The 24,164-nt window shown below is 70.0% G+C and overlaps 2 protein-coding genes across 2 annotated transcripts; both read left to right on the top strand.

Moving 5' to 3' along the window:
- Positions 1–555: 555 nt before the first annotated feature.
- Positions 556–1,122, top strand: EMIHUDRAFT_66482 (hypothetical protein; the record flags this gene model as incomplete). The annotated part of the gene is made up of 1 exon (XM_005766773.1): positions 556–1,122. The coding sequence occupies one exon, from the start codon at positions 556–558 to the stop codon at positions 1,120–1,122; it is 567 nt and encodes a 188-aa protein (XP_005766830.1).
- A 4,272-nt stretch (positions 1,123–5,394) lies between these two features.
- PKS10 (polyketide synthase) lies at positions 5,395–22,933 on the top strand (the record flags this gene model as incomplete). Its single annotated transcript, XM_005766839.1, has 14 exons — positions 5,395–6,611; positions 6,689–13,322; positions 13,450–13,911; positions 15,463–16,515; positions 16,633–16,818; positions 17,027–18,274; positions 18,349–18,556; positions 18,738–19,128; positions 20,282–20,487; positions 20,704–20,834; positions 21,027–21,173; positions 21,692–22,405; positions 22,571–22,720; positions 22,832–22,933. The coding sequence occupies 14 exons, from the start codon at positions 5,395–5,397 to the stop codon at positions 22,931–22,933; spliced, it is 12,849 nt and encodes a 4,282-aa protein (XP_005766896.1).
- Between the last annotated feature and the right edge of the window lie 1,231 nt (positions 22,934–24,164).

Raw genomic sequence — 24,164 nt, 5'->3', positions numbered from 1 at the left:
GCGGCAGGTCAACCTATTCCAGCTCCGAGCCGGCGGCCATGGCGGCGGCCACGGCCACGGTCACGGCCACGGCGAAGAGGGCGGCCACGGCGATCACGGCGGGCATGGCCACGGCGGACACGGAAGCCACGACGCACGCCACGCGGTCATGCATGGCGCCCAGATGGTTGTGCAGGCCTCGTGCTCCATCCCGCAGGACGGCCTTTGAGAGGGCCCTCACTATTCCCGCCGTACTAGGCGCTGCTACTCTTTTCGGCGCTCCAGCTGACGGTCATGGTGCTCTTCCTCAAGCCTTACGTGGACTGCTCCGGTCCAGAGCACCGCTGCGTGGGTTATACCCTGCTTGGGTTCACGATGCCGACCTGGTATGACCCCCGCATCGCGCTTGGCGTCCTGCCAATCCTCGTGACAATGCTGATGGTCGTGCCCGACATGCTCACGCCGATAATCTACTCGATGTCCGTTGAGGACCTTGTCGACATGGGCGCGCAGAAGCTCGTGCTACAGGAGATGAAGCTGGCGAATTTCGCGGTGGCCGCCAAGCTGCTCCAGAGCATGCGCTCCAAGACCCGCGCGGCCAACAACAGGAAGGAGGCGGCAAAAGGCGGCGGCGCGAAGCTACCTTCCGTGACCGACTACCTCGCGTCGCTGCCCAAGGAGAAGCAGAAGCGCGCTCATGAGCTCCAGGAGGTGTTCGCGGCGTTCGACTCGACTGGAGAGGCAGACGGGTCGCTCCAGTTGGGCGAGCTGGGCGCGCTGATGGCCTCCCTCGGCTCCAACCTCGAAGAAGCGGAGCTGAAGCAGCTGGTGGAGGAGCTCGACGTAAACAGCGACGGCGAGGTCTCGTTCGTCGAGTTCGCGATGCACATGCTCTCGGACGCGGAGGAGGAGCCAGCGGAGGAGGTCGCGGCGGCGATCTTTGATATGGTGGACAGCGACCGGTCCGGCTCAGTAACGCTGAAGGAGTTGCAGGTTGCTTTTGCAGCGCTCAATTCGGGCTTGACGGACGACGACACCACCGAGATCATGTCGCGCATGGACACGGACGGCTCGGGCAGCGTGGACAAACCGGAGTTTGTCAAACTGCTCACCAGCATCCTGGAGGAGTACGCGGCGGCGTGAGGGCCGTGAGCCAATGTGGCACATTTCCTTAGTTAGTTCGTTAGAGAGTTGAAGACACATGACCCTCTGGACGCCAGCGCATTCAAGGGATTTTTTCTTCTTTCTTGCACAACACTGGGTTAGTTCCAATGCGCGCCAGTCCCGTGCCCAGTGTGTGCGAGGGCGTTCGGGAAATTCTTTTTCTTGCGGCATGAGCGACCCCCTCCACCCAGCCCTGCTGCCAGAGCTGGCGGTGGGCGACCTGACCGCGCTGCGCGCCTTCCTCTCCGGGCGGCGGACGCGCGGCAGGCTCAACGCGCGGCTCGACACCGCGAAGCAAGACACGCTGCTCACCTGGGCCGCTCGTCACGGGCAAGCCGAGGCGGTGCGGCTGCTGCTCGAGGCCGGCGCGAGCGTCGGGGCGGCTGACGGCGAAGGCGCGTCCGCTCTCGTACTCGCGTGCGAGGCGGGCCGTCTCGAGTGCGCCCAGCTGCTCCTCGCCGCCGGTGCGGCCGTCGACCAGGCTGAGGACGGTGGTTTTTTGGGGGGTTGCACGCCGCTGCTCATGGCGTGCCGGGAGGGACAGCTCGAGTGCGCCAATCTGCTTCTCGAGGCGGGCGCGGCGGTCAACCAAGCCCAGGCCCAAGGCGCCACGCCGCTGTTCATCGCGTGCGCTCGGGGCCACGTCGACATCGTCCGGCTGCTCCTCGAGGCTGACGCGGCAATCGACCAAGCCGACGCTGAAGGCTTCACGCCGCTGTCCATCGCGTGCCAGATGGGCCACCTCGAGATCGCCCGGCTGTTGCGCGATGCCGGTGCTTCGGTCAATCAGGCCACGGTGAACGGCGTCACGCCACTGTTCATCGCGTGCCTGATGGGCCACCTCGAGTGCGCCCGGCTGCTCCTCGAGGCCAGCGCTTCGGTCAACCAGGCCCGCAACAACGGCTACACGCCGCTCTTCATGGCGTGCCAGAACGGCCACGTCGAGTGCGCGCGGCTGCTTCTCGAGTCGGGCGCGGCGAAGGACCAAACCGACGAGCAAGGCGTCACGCCGCTGCTCATCGCATGCTGGCAGGGCCACCTCGAGTGCGTCCGGCTGCTTCTCAAGGCTGGCGCGGCGATGAACCAAGCCCGCGACAACGGCTCCACGCCGCTGTACATTGCGTGCGAGAAGGGCCACCTCGAGATCGCCCGGCTGCTTCTCGAGGCCAGCGCGGCAGTCGGCCAAGCCCGCAACAACGGCGTCACGCCGCTGCTTGTCGCGTGCTTCCAGGGCCTCCTCGAGGTCGCCAAGCTCCTCTCCTCCTACGGCGCCTCCCGCGCCGCAGTGCCAACCGTTGGCATGCCCGAGGAGATTACAAACAGCCAAGGCCACGCCGACCTCGCCGCCTGGCTGGTCGCCAGCCGCGGCTGGACGCCGCTCGCGCACCTTGAGACCCTCACCATCGCCCGCGCCCTCTCCCTGCTGCGCAGCGGCGCAAGCCTGCACGAGGGCGAGCCGACGCCGCTGCAGCGCGCCGCGGGCGGCGAGGGCGAGGCGGCGGCGCTGATCCGGCGGGCGGCGGCGCCGTGGTCGCCGGCAAGCCACTCGCTCTTCCCCGCGGCGGCGCGCGCGCGGGCGGCGCTCCTCGTCCTCTCGCTCTACGAGATCCACGAGCGGCACCATCTCGACTCGGCAGGAAACACGAATGGCATCGCGGCGCGCGACTTTGTGGCGTGCGTGCTGCGCTTCGCGATCACGCGCGAGACGCAGTAGCGTGGCGCGCGCGCTCGCGCTGCCGCGCGCGGTGGCGCGAGGCGAAGAACAGCCAGTCAGTGCAAGGCTTAGGATTCGTCTCTTTCCCATATGGGGGTCTCGGCGCAAGGGGCATGGGTCACGGCGCAAGGGGGAGTCGCAGCGCTCCGCCCGGTGCTCTGTGTAAGTGTCACTTGGGCTGTCGTTCTCTGGGGCCAGTCTGGGGCGGCGCCCGGCGCTCCGCGAGCGGAGATATAAGCTTGCGAGATACAACATACATTTCTCACAGAACAAAATAATAAATATCCGGCGCGGCACGCGCGCACGGGCGCATGCAATGCAAGCCGGCGGTCGTCACGACTCACGAGCTCCGCATTCTCGGGGTGGGCGCCTTTCGCTTCGGCGGCCGATCCCACGCAGTGGCCACAGGCACGGCGGGAGCGGGGGCGGGGGCGGCGGACCGAGCCTTGCCGGCGCCGGCAGCCGCCGCGCCCCTCGGCCTCTCCGCGAGGTCGAGGAGCGCCTGTTCACAGCTGCAGGTGTGAAGAGACGCTGTTCACAGCTCGGCCTCTCCGCGAGGTCGAGGAGCGCCTGTTCACAGCTGCAGGCGTGAAGATGAACGCGGCGGAGCGGACGGCGGTGGCGGAGGGCGTGGGGATGAAGCCTGGCCACGCGGGCAACTTTGTCAAGCACGGCTTCGAGGCGCCGGTGGCTTAGAGGCTGTCGAGCCGGCGCGAGGCTGAGCGTCGAGAGCGAAGGCGCGCCCTGGTTGATTGCGTTTACGTGTACGTGTGCATGCCGTATGTCTTGGTGAGGCCCGACTTGCGATGTGTTTTGTTTGGCTGTGTTGAGATGCGCGCGGGAGGAGGACTGATGCGTTTGCGCGCCGCTAATGTGTGGCTGTAGGAGAGGTACCCAAAAAGTGCAGCACCCTACCCTGTGTGTGTGATCTGTGAACATATGTATGTATTTTAGGCGAGCTTATGTTCGAGAACGAGCACAGAGTGTGGCGGCGATTGAGGGCGTCGCGAGAAGAGCGAGGGCGAACATGGCGGCGTGCAGCAGATGTACCCAACCGGGTAGGCGGAAACTAAAGAAATCGTGATCGCGAAAGGAGCGCTTTGTGTTCGTGCGTCACCCTCTCTCGCGACAGAGCCGCCGCTAGCTAACTCAAGCTACCTTACCTTAAGTTCTTTTTTGGCGCTCCTATACTCGGTCTCCCCTCTGCCCGTGCGACTTTCGCTAACTCCCTCGAGCGTAGATCGTCTCTCTTCGGCGCGCTTGAGCACGTTTGGCACTTACTCGAGGCTTTGAATCTCTTACGTCCCTCACCCGCCAAGACTGCCCGAGCCATGTATGTGTGCGTCTGTGCGTGTGTGGGACAGACGTTAGTTAGTTAGTTAGGAAGCTAGGCGAACACAGTCCGACCAGACGCGACTGGAGGACACAACGCGGTAATGGGTGGACGCGGGACGGGCGGTGACGCGGGTCACACAGGAAGGAGCGACACACAGAACCACAAGACAAGACACTCAGCCAACGGGGCTGCCACACTTCCTGAGCGAACTTCCCTAGTCACCTGCAGCCGGACTGGCCGGACTCCGACACGCGTCGCTGGCTCGCTGGGCGCTCAGAGCCGCGTCCCCCCTGCTCGCCACCCCGACGCTCAAGGCGCCCGAGTCGAACGACAGGCGGCACGCGGAGACTGGTTGCAATCCCGCCGACCGCCAGGCCGCGGGATGATGTGGGCTGCGTGCTTGAAGGGAAGGGGGGGCGGAGACGCGGTGGCGTCCAAGCCCGGTTGCCAAAGGTGGCCGCTCACGCGTCCGAGGAGTTGTGACGCTTTACGCTTGGTCAAAGGGAATTACGACGCCTGTCGCACTCACAAGTGCACAGCCGCAGCCTGCCTGCCGGCCCGAGACTAAACGACAGGGCCTCCACAGACTGAGGCTCTCACACGACTTTCCATGCGCGGCGTTATCTGGGTCGGGGTCGTTACACACCAAGTGGACCGGACCGCCCGTCCTCTCAATTATCGGGACCCGGGGTGGTTTCATGCGTTGGTCCAACATATTCGACCGCCCGTCCTCCTCAATTACCGGGACCCCGGGTTGGACCGCCCGTCCTCCTCAATTACCGGGACCCCGGCCAGGGTCGTTACCTGCGCCTCGTCACTGACTGTCTGCCGGTGCGAGCTCCACTCGCGGCTCCAAAAGGGCTACCCGCGACACCGGGAGGTTGCACGTGTCCTCTCATCGAGCATTGCCATCGAGCTTCACGGGCAAAAGAAAAACTACGGGCCCTGGAGCTGACCAAGGGTCAAGGCCGCTGTGGTTGGTCTGATGCGGATATAGTGGACAGTCAGGATGCCGCCAAGATCTGCTGTGCCATTCGACATGCCGGCATTCGTCGTGCCAGTTGACGACGACTATCTTGCTTCCCTAGACGTGTTCGCGAGGGACGTCAGGCGAGAGATGGAGAGGCGTCGAGTGGGCGGCGCTTCGCCACTGCCTCCAGATAAATGGGTGGGTGTTGGCTCTCCGCCTTCGCCGCCGCCGATGGTATCGGCGACGACGGCTCCACGGCGAGCGGTACAGTTCTCCAAGTCGTGGACCACAGAGGTCGTCCCGCTCGCTCGGACGTCGACGTGTTCGCCATCGTCCTCCTCCTCCGTCTCCAGCATGGACGTCGGTGCCAACACGCCTGCGCCGCTCGAGCCGCCTTCCGCACCGAGCGGCCCCTCGCCTCCTGCAGCTCCGCCGACGCTCGTCGCATGCCGCGCTGCTCCTCTGCCGCCATCCAGCAGCGCAAAGACGCTTGACGCAGTCCTCTCGCACTGCTACGACCTCTCGGGAGAGCACATCGACCCAGACGCGCCGCTCCTCGAGTCGGGCCTCGACTCGATCGGTGCCGTCGAGCTCGGCAACCAGCTTCAGGAGGAGCACTGCAGGGATGGGGCGGAGCTACCGTCGACGCTGATCTTCGACCACCCCACCGCGCGCGAGCTCGCCGCCTTCCTCGACGAGGCAGTCTCTCCTCCTGCCCTCGAGACTGGCCTGCTCGGCCCGCCCGCCGCCCCGCCCGCCGCCCGCCCGGATCAAGCGGAGGAGGCGGCGGTGCATGTGGGCGGCCTGGCGGCGCGGCTGCCCCTGCTGGGCGGCGGCAGCGAGTCGGCGATGGAGAGGATGGCCATCACCGGCAGCAACCTCATCTCGGAGGTTCCGCCTTGCCGCTGGTCGAGCGACGGCGCGGCGCGGCTCGACGAGGCTGTCGCCGACCGCGTGCGGCACGGCGGCTTCCTGCGCGACGCGGAGCTCTTCGACCCTTCTCGCTTCGGCGTGTCGCCGGCGGAAGCGCGGGCGATGGACCCGCAGCAGCGGCTCCTCCTCGAGGTAGGGTACGAGGCGCTGCACGGCGCCGGGCAGACAAAGGTCGAGCTAAGCCGCTCCCTGACGGGTGTGTTTGTCGCGATCGCCTCGAACGATTGGGCCGACATTGTCAAGTCCTCCTCCCCGCTCTCGCGGAGCGTCTACGCGGCGACGGGCAGCCCGCACTCGATCGCCTCCGGCCGCCTCTCCTTCGCGCTCGGGCTGCAGGGCCCGTGCGTCTCGTACGACACCGCCTGCTCGGCGGCGCTGGTTGCCAGCCACGCCGCGCTGCGCGGGCTGCAGCTGCACGAGTGCAACACCGGCCTCGTGGCTGCGGCGAACCTCGTGCTCCTCCCTGCGGCCAGCGTCGCGTGCGGCATGGCGGGGCTCACCTCGCTGCTTGGCCGGTGCCGCGTATGGGCCCCAGAGCTACTCCGGAGTCTCGCCGCCGCTCCCCACACGCGCGAGGCTATGCCGTGCGTAGGTGCCACGCGTTTGACCGGCGCGCCGACGGGTACGCGAGGAGTGAGGCGTGCTCCTCGCTTGTGATGCAGAGGAGCGGCGGAGGCGCTGCCGGCTGCGCTCGCCTCGCCGGTAGCTGCGTGCGGCAAGACGGCAGGAGCGCGAGCCTGACGGCGCCAAACGGCCGCGCGCAGCGGTCGCTGCTCGCTGGCGCCCTCTCTGCCGCCAGGCTGGAGGCCGCGGCCGTGACCAGTCTGGAGGCGGCTGCAAACGGTTCGGCGCTCGGCGACCCGATCGAGGCGGGCTCGTTGTGCACGCTCCTGGATGCCCCGAGGCCGGCCCCGCTCGTGGCTGGGGCCGTCAAGGCGAGTGTTGGCCACGCAGAGGCCGCTTCGGGCGCGACCAGTCTGCTCGTGCTCCGCTTGCGCCTGCTGCACCGGCGCTCCTCCCCGAATGCGCAGCTGCGGGTCATCAGCGGCCATGTGGCGGCGGCGCTCGTCCGCAGGGCGTGCGTCCTCCCGACGCAGCTGACGCCGGCGCTGAGCGTGGGGGCGAAGGAGCGAGCGGAGGAGACGGAGGCGCGGAGCCGCGTCGGTGGCGTCAGCTCGTTTGGGTACAGCGGCACCATTGCGCACGCTTTGCTGCGTGTCAAGGAGACGCCAGCCCCAGCGATGAACTCGAGTATGACCTCGAGTCTGCCCAGCTGCCCAGGCTACTTGCGCCGGCGATTCTTGTGGCGCGAGACGCCGCACCCGCTCATCCAGCTGCGCGCGGCCGATGCAGACGGCACCGACAAGGCCTCGTTCCGCTCGCCGGCCAGAGGGGCGCTGCTTGCGGTTGTGGCCGACCACATTGTGCAGGGCCGCGTCATCTTCCCCGGCGCGGGCTACATTGAGATGGCGCGCGCGGCTACCGCGTCCCTCTCGGGCGGCGCCAACGGCGCCAGGCTCTCGCGCGTCTTCTTCCTGCAGCCGCTCATGCTCGACGGCGACGTCAGCACGATGACGATCAGCGTCGACATCACCGCGGCCGACGAGCGGTTCGACGTCAACACCGAGGACCTCGAGGCGGGCACCAAGACGTCGCACTGCGCGGGCGGCGCGTCCACTTTGTCGGAGGCGTCGCCCGCCTTCTCGCACGCCGGCTTGCGAGCGTCGTGCGCGCAGCCGGTCGACACCGCCGTCATCTACGCGGGCTTCCGCTCGGTCGGCCTCGAGTACGGCCCCGAGTACCGCACGCTCACCTCGGCGCGCGTCTCGCGCGACGCGGGCGTCGCCGTGGGCCAGCTGCGCCGCCGCCAGCGCAAGGAGGGCACGAGCGTGCACCCGGCCGACCTCGACGGCTCGCTGCACCTGACCGCCCTCCTCGCCGAGGCGACCGCGGCGGGCGAGATCCGGCTCCCCTTCTCGGTCGGCGAGGCGGCGCTCACGGACGTGAGCGGCTCTTCGTGGCCGGTGGCGGAGCGGCAGGGCGCCAACATGACGGGCGTTTGGATCGGGGCCAAGGACGCCAAGGCGGCTAAGGACTCGCCAGGCGCGCGCCTGACCAACTTCGAGACGCGCGTGCTCAAGGCGGCGCCGGCGGCGGCTCCGCAACGCAAGTCGACGCACTTGTACGTCACGTCGTGGCAGGTTGCAACGGTGCCGGCCGCCGAGGACGCCAAGGCGGCGCTCGTGATGTGCGCCTCGCCTCCGCTCGCCGCCGCGTCGGGCTCCGGCGCCGCGTTGGCGGCTCCGTTGGCGCCGATCGGCTCGGTGGTGTACGCCGTCGGCCTCTCTGCTGGCGCCAAGGCCTCCGATTCGCTTGCCGGTCTACTAGACGCATTCGTGGTCGTGCGCGCGCACGTCGCGACGCGTGCTACCGTTCCCGTGTGGTTGCTTTCGACGGGTGCACGCGGCGCCCGCTCGAGCGGCACCGGCGTCTCGAGCCACGCAGGCTGGATGGGGCTCGCCCGCCAGGCGCGCTCCGAGGCGCCGCAGTCGAGCTTGCCGATCATCGACCTGGATGTGCTCCGGCCGGGCGTGACCGTGCTGGCGGCGGTGTCGAAGCTGGCCAGCCAGCTCGGACTCGGCTACGATGGCACTCCCGAGCCCGTGGTGGCGTTTGACGGCTCTTGCCAGCGTGTCTGCCGCCTAGCGGATGCCGCTGGCTCGCTAGGAGGACCAGTCACGCTCCACTTCGACGCCCGCGGCGCCATCAGCAACTTGCGGGTGGTGGCGCAGGAGCCCGAGAACTCCAAGCCGGTCTGCGGCGAGGTCAGGCTCAACGTCGGCGCGGTCGGCCTCAACTTCCGCGACGTGCTCAACGTCCTCGGCGTGTACCCTGGTGACCCTGGCCCTCCGGGCGGCGACTGCGCGGCGCACATAACTGCCGTCGGCCCCGGCGTTTCGCACATCAAAGTTGGCGACGCGGCGCTTGGGCACGGGCTCGCTGCCCTCGCGTCTCTGTCTAAGTCCGACGCGCGCCTGATGGCGGCCATCACCGACTCGCTCTCGTTCGAGCAGGCCTGCACGCTGCCGACAACGTGGTGCACGGTGCATATGGCGCTGCTCGCGGCCCGCCCGGCGGCCAGTCACGACGTGCTGTTGCACGCGGGCGCGGGTGGCGTCGGCCTCACCTCGCAAGAGTACTGCCACTTCATCGGCAGCCGCGCGATGGCGAACGTCGGCCGGCCGTACAAGCACTTCTACCTGCACAAGATGGGCCTCGCCGGCCGGCTGCTGAGCTCGCGTGACGGCGGCGCCTTTGCGCTCGGCGCGTCGAAGCTGCTCGGCTCCGGCCGGCTGCGCTTCTCGCTCAACAGCCTGTCTGCGGACTTCATCGCGTGCACGTTTGGGCTGCTGCGGCAGGACGGCAAGCTCTGCGAGATCGGCAAGCGGGCGGTGTGGAGCTACGAGCGGCACGAGGCGGCGTGCTGCAACAACCTTACGATGATCGCGCTCGACTCGACGATTGAGCAGACGCCGTGGTGGATGTGCGGCACGCTCAGGGCCCTATCGGCGCGCGCAGATGCCTTCGTGCTCCACGGCCTCCCCATGGAGCTCTTCGACCTCGAGAGGAGCGTCTTGGCCGCCTTCCGCACGCTGCAGGGCGGCACCAACACGGGCAAGGTGGTGGTGCGCATCCCGAGGACGGCCCCGACGCCGCCTCGCGGCACTCACCTGCTCCTTGGCGGCACGGGCGGCCTCGGCCTTGTCACGGGCAAGTGGCTCGGCGAGAGCGGCGCCTCGTCGGTGGTGCTGGCGGCGCGTGGTGGGCGCGCAAGGTTGAGGGGAGGCACCAGCGGGAAGAAGCTCAAGGAGCTCGGCCGGTGTAGCTTCAGCGTGGCCAAGTGCGACGTCGCCGAGCACGCCGACACGTTCCGCCTGGCCGCCGCCGTCCTCAGTGCAGGCGCTGGCCGCTTGGCGGGCGTGTGGCATGCGGCGGGCGTGCTATCGGACGGGCTGCTGCGTGCGCAGAACGCGTCGACCGTGAAGCGCGTCTTCGCACCCAAGGTGCACGGCGCTTGGGGCCTGCAGAGGTTGGCTGCGTCGTCGCCGCTCGACACATGCGTGCTCTTCTCTTCGATCAGCACGCTGGTTGGCGGCGGGGGCCAGTCCAACTACGCCGCCGCCAACGGCATGCTCGACGCGCTCGGTGCTTGCCGGCGCGTGCGCGCCCTGAACGCGACCTCTGTACAGTGGGGCCCGTGGGCAAACGTCGGCATGGCAGCGGACGGCGCCATCAACGCGGCCATCCAGGAGATGGGCTTTGGCCTGCTCAGCCTGGAGCAGTGTACGCTGGCGTTCCGAGCTACGCTGCTCCCGGCGGCGACGGGCGTGATGAGCTTGATGGTCGTGAATTGGAACGAGGTCAACTCGGGGGCGGTGCGGTGGCCGTTTGTGGCCGCCGTTGCGCGCGGCCGCAAGAGCAGCGCGGCCGCTACGTCGATGGCGGAGACGGCCGGCCCGGGCTCGCCGGTCACGCTCGAGTCGATGCTGGACGCGCTGCAGCAGACGGTCGGCCGCTCCGTGGACCCCGACGAGCCGCTGATGGACTCGGGACTAGACTCGCTCGCTGCGGTGGAGTTTGGGAATCAGCTTCAGGCGCAGAGCGGCCTGAAGCTGCCGTCGACGCTCATCTTCGACTTCCCCACTGCCCGCCAGCTCGCGGGCTACTTTGAGGAGAAGCAGTCGCAAAGCACGGCCGCCGTCGCAAAGCCGGCTCAGTCGAGGAGCCCGAGCGGCAGCGCTGTCGAGGTGCAGGTTGCTGGCCTTGCGATCCGGCTCCCTCTCGGGCAAACCACCCGTGCCGCAGCCAGTCGCATGTCGCTCTGCGGCGGCGACGTGGTCAGCGTGGTGCCGTCGACGCGGTGGTCGGACGAAGGGCTGGACACGCTCCAGGGGCTCGTCGCGCAGCGCGTGCGCTTCGGCGGCTTCATCTTCCGCGCGGACCTCTTCGACAACGCCTTCTTCGGCGTCTCTGCGGCAGAGTCGCGTGCGATCGACCCGCAGCAAAGGGTGCTCCTCGAGTCCGGCTACGAGGCTCTGCACGCGGCGGCGCTGGGGAAGCAGCAGCTCGCAGGCTCGTGCACGGGCGTCTTCGTCGCCATCGCCGCCAACGACTGGACCGACGTCGTCAAGAGGTCTCCGATCGGCAGGAGCGTCTACGCGGCCACGGGAAGCGCCATGTCGGTCGCGTCCGGCCGCATCTCCTTCGCCCTGGGGCTGCAGGGGCCTTGCGCCTCCATCGACACGGCGTGCTCTGCGGGGCTCGTTGCCAACCACTCGTGCCTTCGCGTGGTGCAGAACGGAGAGTGCGCGACCGGCCTCGTGAGCGCGGTCAACATCATGCTCCTCCCTGACGTGAGTCTCGCCTTTGCGATTGCGGGGATGACGTCGGCGAAGGGGCACTGCCACACGTTCGACCGGAGCGCGGACGGGTACGTGCGCGGCGAGACCTCCTGCGCGACCGTTTTGCGCGCCGCTCGGGCCGGGACGCTCGCCGTCGCCGGTAGCTGCGTGCGACAGGACGGCAAGAGCGCGAGCCTGACAGCGCCAAACGGGCAGGCGCAGCGAGGTCTCCTTCTCGACGCGCTCGCCGACGGCGCGGCGGCCGCCCGCGACGTCGCCTGCCTCGAGGCGCACGGCACCGGCACTGAGCTCGGCGACCCGGTGGAGGCGGGGTCTATGAGCGCCTCGCTGCTTGGCGCGCGCAAGTGCCCCCTCGCCGTCGGCAGCATCAAGGCGAGCGTCGGACACGCGGAGCCGGGCGCCGGCGCCGCGGGCCTGCTGCGGCTGGCGGCGGGGCTGCTCGGGGCGTGGACGCCACCGAATGCGCAGCTCCGCGCATTGAACGTGCATGTCGGCGAGGCGATCGGCGCCGCGGCGTGCGCTTGCTCGCTGCCCTCCCAGGCGGCCAGCCTGCCGGCCGCGAGCGGCACGGCGCGCTTGGGCGGAGTCAACTCGTTTGGCTACAGCGGCACGATAGCGCACACGCTTCTGCGGGCGACGTCGTCGACTGCGGCGCCGCCTCAGCTGCGCCTCCGCTACGCGCGCAAGTCCTACCCTTGGCAGGCGGCGGCGGCGGCACCGTCGCCCAGCGCGGCCTCAAAGCCGGCCGAGGTCCTCTTGACGTACTCCTCGGCGTGGTCCTCCCATCCCCGCCCTCTTCCCCGCCAGTCCAGCCGCTCCTGGCTACTCGTCGCCTCCGCTGACACCCCCTCCGGCGCTATTGGCGACGGCGCCACCGCAGCCGCCACCGCCAACGCGACCAGCGCCGCCGGGTTGGTTCTTGATTTGGCTTCGGTCCGAGGGGACCACGCGCCGCTCGCGAGGGCGGAGTGGATCTTCTTCGTGGCACGGCAGCTCCTGCTGACCCGTCGCCCCTTACGGCTCGTCGTCCTGACGTCTGGTGCGCAGCTGAGCGTGCCCACGGCGATGAGTGCGCTCGGAGGCTCCCGTCTGGCCGGTGGGTGCGCGTGGGGGATGGGCCGTGTGCTTCGGATGGAGGGCCCGGCGCTCGGCACCACCGTCGTCGACTTGCAGTTCGGTGCTTCTGTGCCGACCGCCCTCGCCTCCGTGCTGATGGGCGACGACAGCGACGACAGTCTCAAGGAGGAGGGGCAGGTAGCCGTCTCCGCCACGGCGCTGCACGTGCTGCGGCTGCGGCGCGGCTGTGTGCACGAGGGGAGCGCGGCGCCGCCACAGAGCGGCGGGACGCACCTCATCACCGGCGGGCTGGGCGGGCTCGGCCTCCGGGCCGCGTCGCTGCTCTGCGACGGTGCTGCGGATGCTGTCGTGCTCTGCTCGCGGAGCGGACGAGTTGCGCGGGGCGGGCAGGGCCTCGAGGAGCGGCTCGAGCGGCTGCGGAGAGGGGAGGGCGGTGTGGCGGTGGTGGCGTGCGACGTGGCGCAGGAGGAGGGCGTGGTCGCGATGCTCCGTTCAGCGCCGCGGGAGGTCGACGGCGCTCCCGGGACGGCGCTTCGCAGGCTCAGCTCGGTCCTGCACACTGCGGGGACGACGCGCGATCGGCTGATGCTCAACACCGGGCGCGACGAGCTCGCCGCTGTCATGGCGCCAAAGGCGCTCGGCGCGCGCCACCTCCACGGCGCGACGAGCCAAGCCGCGGCGGCCGCCTTTGTGCTCTTCTCCTCGATCGCCTCGACGTTTGGGAACGTTGGGCAGGCGAGCGAGCGACGCCAAGACGCAACAATACGCCGCGCCACTCCCCACACCGCCCCGGCCTACCGACCCCCTCGTGGCATTCCCAGCTTCTTGTGACCTGCCCAGCCCCTCGCGGCAGGCGAGCTACGCTGCTGCGAACGCGTGTCTCGACACGCTGGCCACCGCTCGGGGTTGCGCCGGCATGCCAGCGAGCTCGATGCAGATGCCGCTTGTCCTTGGGGCGGGCATGGGCGCTGCCGACAAGCAGGCGTTCTCCCTCTTGTCGCTGTCGCTCGAGCAGTACGCGGGGTGCCTCGGCGCTCTCCTCGGCGTCTCGCCGCCGGCGCGGCCAGACCTTGCCCTCGACTTGTCGCACGGTGCCAGAGTCTGGGCCCCGCTGCCAGCCGATGCAGCGTCGATCTTGCGCGGGCAGCATGCGGCGCTCCTGCCCTTGCTGTCGGAGCTGCCAGGGTCGGCGGTGCGCGCCAACGCGAGCGGCGGCCAAGCAGTCGCCGCTGCTCCGGGCAGTTTGGCGCACGAGCTGCTTCAGATGCCGCCTGAGAAGCGACAGCCGCACGTTGAGGCGATCGTGATGGAGGGGGTGCGGGAGGTGTCAGGCGCCGACGCGAGCGAGTTTGACGCAAACACGCCGCTCATGGAGTCGGGGATCGACTCTCTCGCCGCCTCCGAGTTCTCGACGCGCTTGCGCGACGAGACGGGCGTTGAGCTCTCGGCGACAGACGTGTTCGACCACCCGACGCCTCGCGCCATCGCGTGGCACGTCGTCGAGCGGCTCGTCGGCGCGGAGGGTGGCGCGGCGGGCGGGGATGCGGCTGCTCGAGTCGCGCGGTGCGATACTGGTCAGGCCACGGTGTCCATCAGCAGTCTGCTCGCTCGTTGGCCAGGTGGCGCCGGCGGCATCAGGCAGGTGGCGTCGATGCTCGACTCGAGCGGCGACGCCATCAGGCAGGTCCCCGCTGCCCGGTGGACGCTTGATACCACCGCGAGCCAGGTCGCAGCGCTGAGCCACGACCAGCGCAGCTCGGCCTCGTACTCCGCTTGCATACCAGACATCGAGTCCTTCGACGCCAGGGCGTTTGCCATCTCGCCCGCCGAATCTCTCGCGATGGACCCGCAGCAGCGGCTGCTGCTCGAGCTCGGCTACAGCGCACTGCACGGCACGGGGCAACGGCGCGCCGCCCTCGTCGGGGCGGGGACCGGCTTCTACCTCGGCATCGAGCGGCCCGACTGGTCGCTCCGCAACGCCCTCAAGCCCGACGCGGCCGCCGTGTCTGTCTACACCATCACGGGCGACACCATCTCCATCGCGTGCGGCCGCCTCTCCTTCGCGCTCGGGCTGCAGGGCCCGTGCGTCTCCCTCGACACGGCCTGCTCCTCCGGCCACGTGGTGGTGCACACGGCGGCCGCGGCGGTCCGCGCCGGAGAGTGCCCGTCCGCGCTGGTGAGCAGTGTGAGTCTTAAGCTGATGCCGCACACAATGCTCGCTGTTGCGTCGGCGGGCATGCTCGCCGCCGACGGTCGCTGCAAGACCTTCGACCGACGCGCCAACGGCTACACACGCAGCGAAGGGTGCGCCTCCCTCGTCGTCCAGGCGCGCCCTCCACAGCGCCCTCCTCTGCGCCCTCCGCGAACGCACAACGCCGGCTCCCCATCTGGGATCCCATACGCACGGCGTCCGCTCGCCCTTTGTGCCACGCGTCATCCCCCCCCCCCTCCCTCCACCTGCAGCCCGGCGGCACGGCTTCAAGTGCGTGCTTGGAAGGCTCGGCCGTGCGACAGGACGGCCGCAGCGCCAGCCTCACGGCGCCCAACGGCCTCGCCCAGCGAGAGCTCATCTCCTCCGCTCTCGCGGAGGCGGACATGCCGCACGGCATCTGCGGCATCGAGGCGCATGGCACGGGGACAGCGCTCGGCGACCCGACCGAGGCGGGCTCACTCGCCGCAGCGCTCAGGCCACGTGGCGTAGACGCGCCCGATGCCGCGCGCCAGATCGCGGTCGGCACCGCAAAGGCCAATGTCGGGCACACAGAGCCGGTGTCTGGGCTACTTGGCCTGGCGCGCGGACGACTCCTCGCGGGTTGGTGCGATGGCGAGGCTCGCCCTCGACTCTCCCGCGGCCTACCCCCCATAGGCGAAGTCACTGCAGCTGCTCCGCGCGTCGACCAAGTCCGGCAACGCGCAGCTCTTCGCCATCAACCCCCTCGTCGACGAGCGGCTCAGCTCCGGCGCGGCCGCTCCGTTGATCCTCCCCTCACAGCCGCTGCAGTGTGGCTCAGCCGGCGTTCCCGCCACCGGCATCTCGTCATTTGGCTACTCGGGGACCATCTCGCACCTCGTCGTCTCGCGTGGCGGCGACGTGGCCATTGTGCCGCCATCTTCTGGCCGGCAGGCGGCGCGTTTTGTCCGCCAGCGATTCAGCTGGGTGGACCTCCCTCACCCCTTTGCACAGCGGCCGGTCGAGGCCAGCGCCATGCGACGCGCCGGAGCGCCGGCCAGCGGTGCTCTGCTTGCCATCGTGGCCGACCACGTGATTCAGCGGCACGTCATCTTCCCTGCGGCCGCGTATCTCGAGATGACGCGTGCGGCGCGCGCCGTGCGGCTGAGCGGGCGCGAGCCCCGTGCCACCCGGCTGTCGCGCGTCTACTTTATGGCCCCGATGTTCCTCGACGAGCCGGACGGCCTGTGGGTATCGGTGGAGCTCGACGAAGCCGACGAGCGCTTCGAGGTGACCACCTCCCGCCTCGATGGCTCCGGGGAGGAGCTGTCGCGTGCCGTCCACTGCGCCGGTTCAATCGCCCTCGGCGAGGCGGGAGGGGCCTCCTCGAGCGCCCCCGCGGCCAGGTCGGTCGACATCGTGGCGAGCCGAGGGGTGGCGACCTTTGGCGTCAGCGCCGCCGACTACTACGCCATGTTCCGCGCCCGGCAGATTGAGTACGGCCCCGAGTACCGGAGGCTGCGCAAGATGTGGACGTCCCGTGAGGAGGGCGTGGCCGTCGCGTCGCTCGGGGTGCGCGCGGCGGGGTACGCTGGCATGCGAGGCACGGCCATCCACCCGGGCGATCTCGACGCGGCGCTGCAGCTCACCGGCCTCCTCGCCGACGAGGCGGCGGCGCGGGCCAACGAGACGAGGGTGCCGTTCAGCCTCGGGCACGCCACGCTCTCGGGCGCCACGGGGCGGCTGTGGGTCGTCTCCGTCCACTCGACGTCCGTCTCCGGGGCGAGCGACATCCTCCTCGGCCGCGAGGCGCGCGGCTCCGCCCCCGGCGCCGCGCTGGTCGGCTTCGTCAACCGCGTGCTGAAGGCCGACGCGCAGCAGGCGCCGCCGGCCGCACCGAGCTGCCAGTATGTGACGAGGTGGGACTCGGCCGAGGAGGACGAAGCGGCGCCGTCTCTGCAGCCGTCGATCGAGATCGCGGCGCCGCCGCTGCGTGCGGTGGTGCCGTCCGAGCCCTCCGGCGACCGGGGCGGCGAGGCTGCGGAGCGGCTCGTCTTCTCTCCCGCCCTCCTCCCCGGCACCGCCTCCCTCGCGGCGACGGAGGCCTCCGCCGCCCCCCAGATGCAGCAAGGGGCTCTGACCTCGTCACCCCACCCCTCCCCCCTCACCACCCCGCACGACATCTCGGAAAAGTGGTCGTCCCATCGAGACTGCCGTCCCGGTCCTCACCGCGCACCTGCCCCCCCCCCCCTCCCCCCAGGCTCTGCTCGCCCTCCTCAAGCTGCACGTGATGCAGCGGAACCCGCTGCCCACGGTGGTCTGGACGTGCGGCGCGCAGGCCGCCGAGGACGGCCCCGCCCGGACGTCCTTGCACGCGGGCCTCGGCGGCCTCGCGCGCTCTGCCCGCACGGAGAGCCCGACAGTGCGCGTCCGGTGCTACGACAGCCCGCGCGGTGGCGGTGGCGGCGGCGGCGGCGGCGGCGGCGCGCCTTCGCTGCTGGCGCGCCTCGCCGCCCCGGAGTCCGAGCCCGAGGCGGCGTGGCGGGGAGAGGCGTGGCTGGTTCCTCGGCTGGCAGACTTCTTCTCCCCTCCGTCGCACCGCGGCGAGCGGACGCGCGGCGGAGGGCGCTCGGGCGGCGTCCACGTGCTGAGCGGCGGCACGAGCGGCCTCGGCCTCCTCAATGCGACGTGGCTTCTCGACGAGGGAGCCGCAGCGGTGGTGCTCGCCTCGCGTCGCGGCGAGGTGCTCGCTACAGACCGCGGGAAGCTCCCGCCGACCGACGACGCTGCCGCCATGTCGCTCGCCCGGTGCGATGTGGCGGAGCCGGCAGACGCGTCACGGCTCTTTGCGGGCCTCCACAGAGTGCCTCGCGCCCTCCTCCCGAGGGCCTGCCACGAGCCTGCTCAGAACCTCCCCATAGGCCTCCCGGCCGACCTCGCGGCGCGTGTGCCTCTGGCCGGCGTGTGGCACGCGGCGGGCGTCCTCGCCGACGGCCTCGTCCGCTCGCAGACGGCCGCCTCGGTCCGGCGCGTCTACGCGCCCAAGGCGTGCGGCGCGTGGGCCGTGCAGGCGGCGAGTGCCGCGCTGCCCCTGCACGCGTGCACTCTCTACTCGTCGGTGGCGGCGCTGCTCGGAGGCGCCGGCCAGGCCAACTACTCGGCCGCCAACAGCTGCCTCGACGCGCTGGCCGCGTGCCGCCGCCGGCATGGCCAGCGGGGCGCGAGCCTGCAGTGGGGCCCGTGGGCGGGCGTGGGCATGGCTGCGGATGCGTCGGTCCACGCGAGAATGCAGGCGGCCGGCATCACGCTGCTCACTCTGGCCGAGGGAGTGTGTGCCTGGAGAGCGGCACTCGACCCTCGCTCGCCCGCTGTGGCGGCGGTCATCAACCTTCGCTGGAGCCGCTACCTTGGCGCGCTGCCCGAGGTGCCCGCCCTCCTCCGAAGCTACGCAGCGCACAAGCCCGCCAAGGCTGCGCGCGGAGCCGCCGCCACGGCTGGAGCCGCCAAGGTCGCTTCGCTGGCACGCCAGCCGCTCTCTCCACGACACTCCCCGCACGCCATGCTGCCACGACTCGCCTGCAGGCGGTCTCGCTCGAGGACATCCTGGCGTCGATCGAGTCGACGACGGGCAACGTGGTGAGCGCCGATTCGCCTCTGCTGGACTCGGGCCTCGACTCGCTCGGCGCGGTGGAGCTGAAGAATCAGCTGCAGGAGGCGGCAGGCAGCGAGAGAGGCCGAGTCGCTCGCCCTCTCGCCCGTGGATCGCGTCCTAAGACAGACACGCTCGAGGGTAGGCGGCGAGGTCGAGCTGCCAAGCACCCTCGTCTTTGACTACCCGACGCCGCGGCTACTCGCTCAGCACTTTGAGCAGGCGGCCGCGCCGCCGCCGGTGGCGGCGGCGGCGGCGGCGGCGGGCCCGGCAAAGCACGCGTCGGTGCGGTTTCTCGGCTCGAGCCTCGCGCTCTCGGCAGGGACCCACGGCGCCGCCTCGCTCCGGTCTCTGTCGGCGGGCGGCGGCAACGCCATCTCCCTGGTGCCGCCGAGTCGGTGGGCAGTGGACGGGCCCGACTACCCCGAGGGAGCCATCGGCGAACGCGCCAAGCACGGCGGCTTCATCGTCGGCGTGGAGGGGTTCGACGCCACCTTCTTCGCGATCCCGCCCGCCGAGGTTGCGGCGATGGACCCGCAGCAGCGGCTGCTGCTCGAGGGCGGGTACGAGGCGCTGCTCGCCGGCGGGCTCGACAAGGCGGCGCTCACGGGCTCGTCGACGGGCGTGTTTGTGGGCATCGCCTTCTGCGACTGGCACACGCCCTCCCGTGCAGCACGTTGCTCACCTCGGCTAGTCTCGCCTGATTTCGGGCGGTTCTGACTCAGGCACGACCTCCTGACCAGCACGTCCCTCGGACAGAGCGTCTACTCCTCCACCGGCGCGAGCCTCGCGATCCAATCTCGGCTACTCTCGGCTACTCTCGGCTACTCTCGGCTACTCTCGGCTACTCTCGGCTACTCCCGGCTACTCCCGGCTACTCCCGGCTACTCCCGGCTACTCCCGGCTACTCTCGGGTGATGTTCATTAGGCGCGAGCCACGCGATCGCGTGCGGCCGCCTCTCGTACGCGCTCGGGCTGCACGGCATGAAGCGCCTTGGCGGCGAGCTCTCAACCTCGGGCAGCCTTGCCTGACCTCGGCGATGATCCATTAGGCCCGTGTGTCTCGATGGAGACGGCTTGCTCCTCCGCGCTGGTGGCGAACCACGCCGCGCTGAGCGCGCTCGAGCGCGACGAGTGCGAGTCCGCGCTCGTGACGGCGGTGATGCTGATGCTCCTGCCCACCGTCAGCTGGGCTTGCGCTGTTGCCTCCCTCACCTCCGCTCTGGGGCGAAGCCTCTCCTTCGACAAGCGCGCCGACGGGTACGTGCGCGGCGAGGCGTGCGGCGCGTTGGTTCTGGCGGGCGACGGGGCGGGCGACGAGGCGGCAGGTCCCGGCCGGCCGAGGCCGCTCTCGTCTTGCGTCAAGCAGTCGGGACGCAGCGCGAGCCTGACGGCGCCGAACGGCTCTGCGCAGCAGCAGCTGATGCGCGCCGGCCTGCAGCAGGCCGCCGTCCCCCTCGAGGAGATCGCTTGCCTCGAGGCGGCGGCGAACGGCTCCCCGCTTGGCGACCCGATCGAGGCGGGCTCGATCCGCGCGACGCAGGCGGCGAGGCCGAGCGGTGGGCGCCCTCTTGTCGTCGGGACGGTCAAGGCGAACCTCGGCCACGGCGAGACTGCCTCTGGCGTCACCGGTCTCGTGCGGCTTGCGATTGGCCTCGGCGGCGGCCACGCGCCGCCGAACGCGCAGCTCCGCGTGCTCAACGCCCACGTCGCCTCAGCACTGCAGGGCGGCACGAGCTGGGCGCTGCCCTCGCAGCTCACCCACCTCTCAGGAGGGGGAGGAGGGGGTAGGGGGGGAGGAGGGGGAGGGGGGGGAGGGGGAGGGGCCGCCCCGCGCTGCGGCGCCATCAACGCGTTTGGGTACAGCGGGATCCTCGCGCACGTCGTGCTCGAGGTGGCGAGCTGCCGGGACGTCTTGCCGGCGGCCGCGACGCCCGCGTACACCCGCAAGCGCTTTTCCTGGCGCAAGGCGGTGGAGCAGGCGGCCGCGGCCGCGCCGGGTCCGAGGGCAGGTTCGGGGGCGGTCGCGGTGGAGGAGCCGCGCGAGGAGATGACGCTCGACTTGATGCTTGGTGCGCCGAGCCGGTGTAGTCTACATGTAGACGAGGAGGGACGCCCCGCCGCTCACACCCATGCCCGACTCCGCTGACGGGGGCCGACGACGCCGACCGCAGGCATGCTCGAGGAGACCACGGGCGGAGCCGTCGACCCAGACGCGCCGCTGCTCGAGGCGGGCATCGACTCGCTCGCCGTGATGGAGATGGCGGGCAAGGTGCGCACGCTGACAGGCGTCGAGCTCGCGGAGGATGACTTGGTCGACAGCCCGACCGCCCGCCTCCTCGCCGCGCACGTCAAGGCTGCCCAGTCCAACCCCGACGCCGTCACGCCGCGGCTGGATGCCGTCGGCCTGTACGAGCAGGTGTGCGAGACGAGTGGTTGGCTAGGGGGATGGAGTAGTGACTGAGTGGCCTCGTTGACCGCCACGAGCAGATGTGTGACTGCCCCAGTCCCGGAGGCTTCTCCACCAACCTCCTCACACACACACACACACACACACACACACACACACACACACAGCCCGCGACTCGGCTCGCCGCCCGCGGCATCGCAGGCGCACTACCTCTCTCCGCGGGTCGTGCTCGTCCGCTCGCCGCCCGAGGGGCGCGAGGACTGCCCGAGCCTCGTGCTGGTCCACTCCATCTTTGGCAACGAGCTCGGCTTCGAGCGGCTGCACTCGATGGGATTCGCAGACCGCGAGGTGCCACACGCACGCTCACACACACACACACACACACACACACACACACACACACACACACACACACACACACACACACACACACACACACACACACACACACACACACACACACACACACACACACACACACACACACACGCACGCACGCACGCACGCACGCACGCACGCACGCACGCCACGCACGCGCGCACGCACGCACGCACGCGCGCACGCACGCACGCACGCGCACGCACACACACACACACATGCACACACACACACACACACACACACACACACACACACACACACACACACACACACACACACACACACACACACACACACGCACACACACACGCACGCACGCACGCACGCACGCACGCGCGCACGCACACACGCACACACACACGCACGCCAAGGTGTGCAGTCCGCGCGCGCACTTTTACACACGCATGCACACCTTGGCTCCATCGCCCCGCCCGCTGCGTGCGTGTGGAGACGTCTACCTCCCCCCCCCCCCCCTCTCACCTAAGGTGCTCGCCGTGAGGCACACGGGAATGGCGGCGGGCACAAAGGTGGAGGAGGAGTGCGTGGAGCGCTCGATCGCCGAGCTCGCCGCCGTGTACGCCTCGGAGCTGGTCGCGTACCGCAAGGGGGCGCCGTTCGACCTGATCGGCGCCTCCTTTGGCTCCACGCTCGCGCACCAGATCGGCCTCGCCGCGCAGCGCCTCGGCGGCAACCCCCGCCGGCTGGTGCTGATCGAGCCGCCGCCGCCAGGCCCCTTCCCGCGAGGGATGCGCTACCTGGGCCAGGGCCGCAAGGTGACCCTGCACGACGCGGCGGAGGCGTGCCTTCTCATCCGCGCCACCGCCGAGGCGGCGGCGCAGCGGCCGGAGCGAGGCGCCGACGCGGAGGCGGACCAGCCCCCCCCCACCAACAAGACGACCGAGGAGCTGCTGGCGGAGCTGCGCGACCTGCCCGACGCCGCCCTCGGCTACTTCATCACGAAGGCCTTCCCGACGATGGGCCGGAGCGAGGAGGAGGCGGTCCGGACGACGAGCCGCACGCTGCACGTGGTGCGCCACATGCAGACCCTCGTCTTCCACGAGTGGATGGAGCGCAAGGACCCGCTGCCCCGCTTCACCGGCCCGGACGGCTCGGCCGCCATCTTTGTCGTCAAGGCGACGCGCCGCAAGGAGTGGCTGCAGAAGCTGTTTGGCAGTGTGAGCGGCGATCTCCTCGACGCGGTCGAGCCGGCCGCCGCCGGCGACCGGGGAGGCGGCACCGACGACGAGGGAGGCGGCGCGGCGGCGGCGGCGGGCGAGCCCAACGCCGCGGCGGCGGCGGTCACCTCGGCGCTGCGCTCGTGGAACCCGGTCAAGCGGGCCGCCGCCGCCGCCATGACTGCGCAGGCGAAGGCGGAGTTCGACGAGGTCTGCGAGGTGAGGCGCGACCGCACGACGCTGCTCGGCCCGTCCGCGCTCGAGATCTATGTGCCGGGCAACCATACCCACGTGTCGGCTGTGTGCGTCTCGTACCGCGACGCCAACTTCCGCGTGAACGTGGAGCGGTTCCTCGCCCCCGACGCGCCGACCCCGCCGCCGCTGCGGCCCACCGGCGCGGCGCAGTGCGTCGCGCCGCTGCAAAACATGGCGGAGCGAGTGGACGCGCAGGTGGACGTGCCGCGCTGGCTGCCGGAGCTCGTCTTTGGCGACCTCGACGAGCTGCGCAGCGCGGTCAAGCGGCCCGGCGTGAACATGGAGGATTTTGTGTAGTACACGCACATGCTACAACATGTACATGTAGTAGATCGGGGTGGGCGCTGGGCGGTTAGCCGGATGCGGCGAGCTACGAAAGCCGCAGGCGTCGCTCGCAAGGCAGCAGCGCCGCACCTCTGATACGTTTTCACTTTTCTGTCTAGTGTGCGAGAGCGAGATGGTGCGGAACCCCTTTTGTCTACTGAATGTGTCTAGAGCATAGAGGCGTTGTAGGAGTCGCATGTCAATTGTCTCATGTGTGGCGGAGAATGTCTGTGTAGTACGTACGACGTCTCCCCCGACAAGTGACAACACCCGGACCCGCCAAACGTCACACGAAAGAGACCGCAGGGTGGAGAGCACGCGCTTGTTGAGTTGTGACGGATGGAAGTAGAGATGTTCTCAAGCCGGCAAGATCGAACAGGTCTCTGCCCCACAGCCCACCCCCCTCAAACACATGCAGGAGTGGCGGCAGCTCGGCGTGCGTGCAGGAAGCAGAACAATCACGCTGACGCAAGTACGCGACCACACCGCACGGCGCCACAGCCCTCGGAGAGAGTCCTCGAGTTTCCCGTACACGTACCGAGAGCGGCCACGCCGGGTTTCCCCTCAGCAGCTCCCTATGAGCGCCGGGCCGCATCCGCTGCCATCCTGGCAGCGGCAGCCTTGGCCATCGCAGCGGCAGTGGCCGCGCGCCTCTCCTTGGCGGCGGACAGCGCCGCCGCGAGCGCCGCCTCGGCCGCCGCCTCGGCCTCCCGCTCCGCCATTGCCTCCTCCTCCGCCTCGTCCGCCTCAGTGTCCAAGCGATTCGCCTCGGCCACCTCTGCAGACGCCGCCGCCTGGCTCTCCGCCGTGATGCCAAACCGCATCCTCTCCTCGGTGAGCGTCTCGAGAAGCAGGAGAAGCCTCGCCTCCTCGGCCTTCTTCGCCGCCTCGGCTGCGTCTGCCTCCGACGGCGCCTCGGCACCCTCCTCGGGCTCCTGCGACGGCCCAGCCCCGCCCGCCCCGCCGCCCTTCTTCTTCTTCTTGCCCTTCTTGCCCTTGGCTCGCTTCTCCGCCTCGACCTCCGCCAGCAGCTCCTCGGCGTGCCGCGCCGCCTCCTTCTCCTCCGCCGCCCTCTGCGCCGCCCTCTCCGCCGCTCCCGCTGCCCACGCCGCCTCCGCCGCCGCCTTCTCCGCCGCCTTCTCAGCTGCCGCATGCTCCTTGAGGGCGCGCACGCACTCAGTGTGGCCCTTCTTCTTGGCAAGCT

The sequence above is a fragment of the Emiliania huxleyi genome, assembly GCF_000372725.1.
Source record: "Emiliania huxleyi CCMP1516 unplaced genomic scaffold EMIHUscaffold_50, whole genome shotgun sequence".
Lineage (NCBI taxonomy): Eukaryota > Haptophyta > Isochrysidales > Noelaerhabdaceae > Emiliania > Emiliania huxleyi.
Note: the sequence above shows the minus strand (reverse complement) of the source record. Positions and strands in the feature narration are given on the sequence as shown.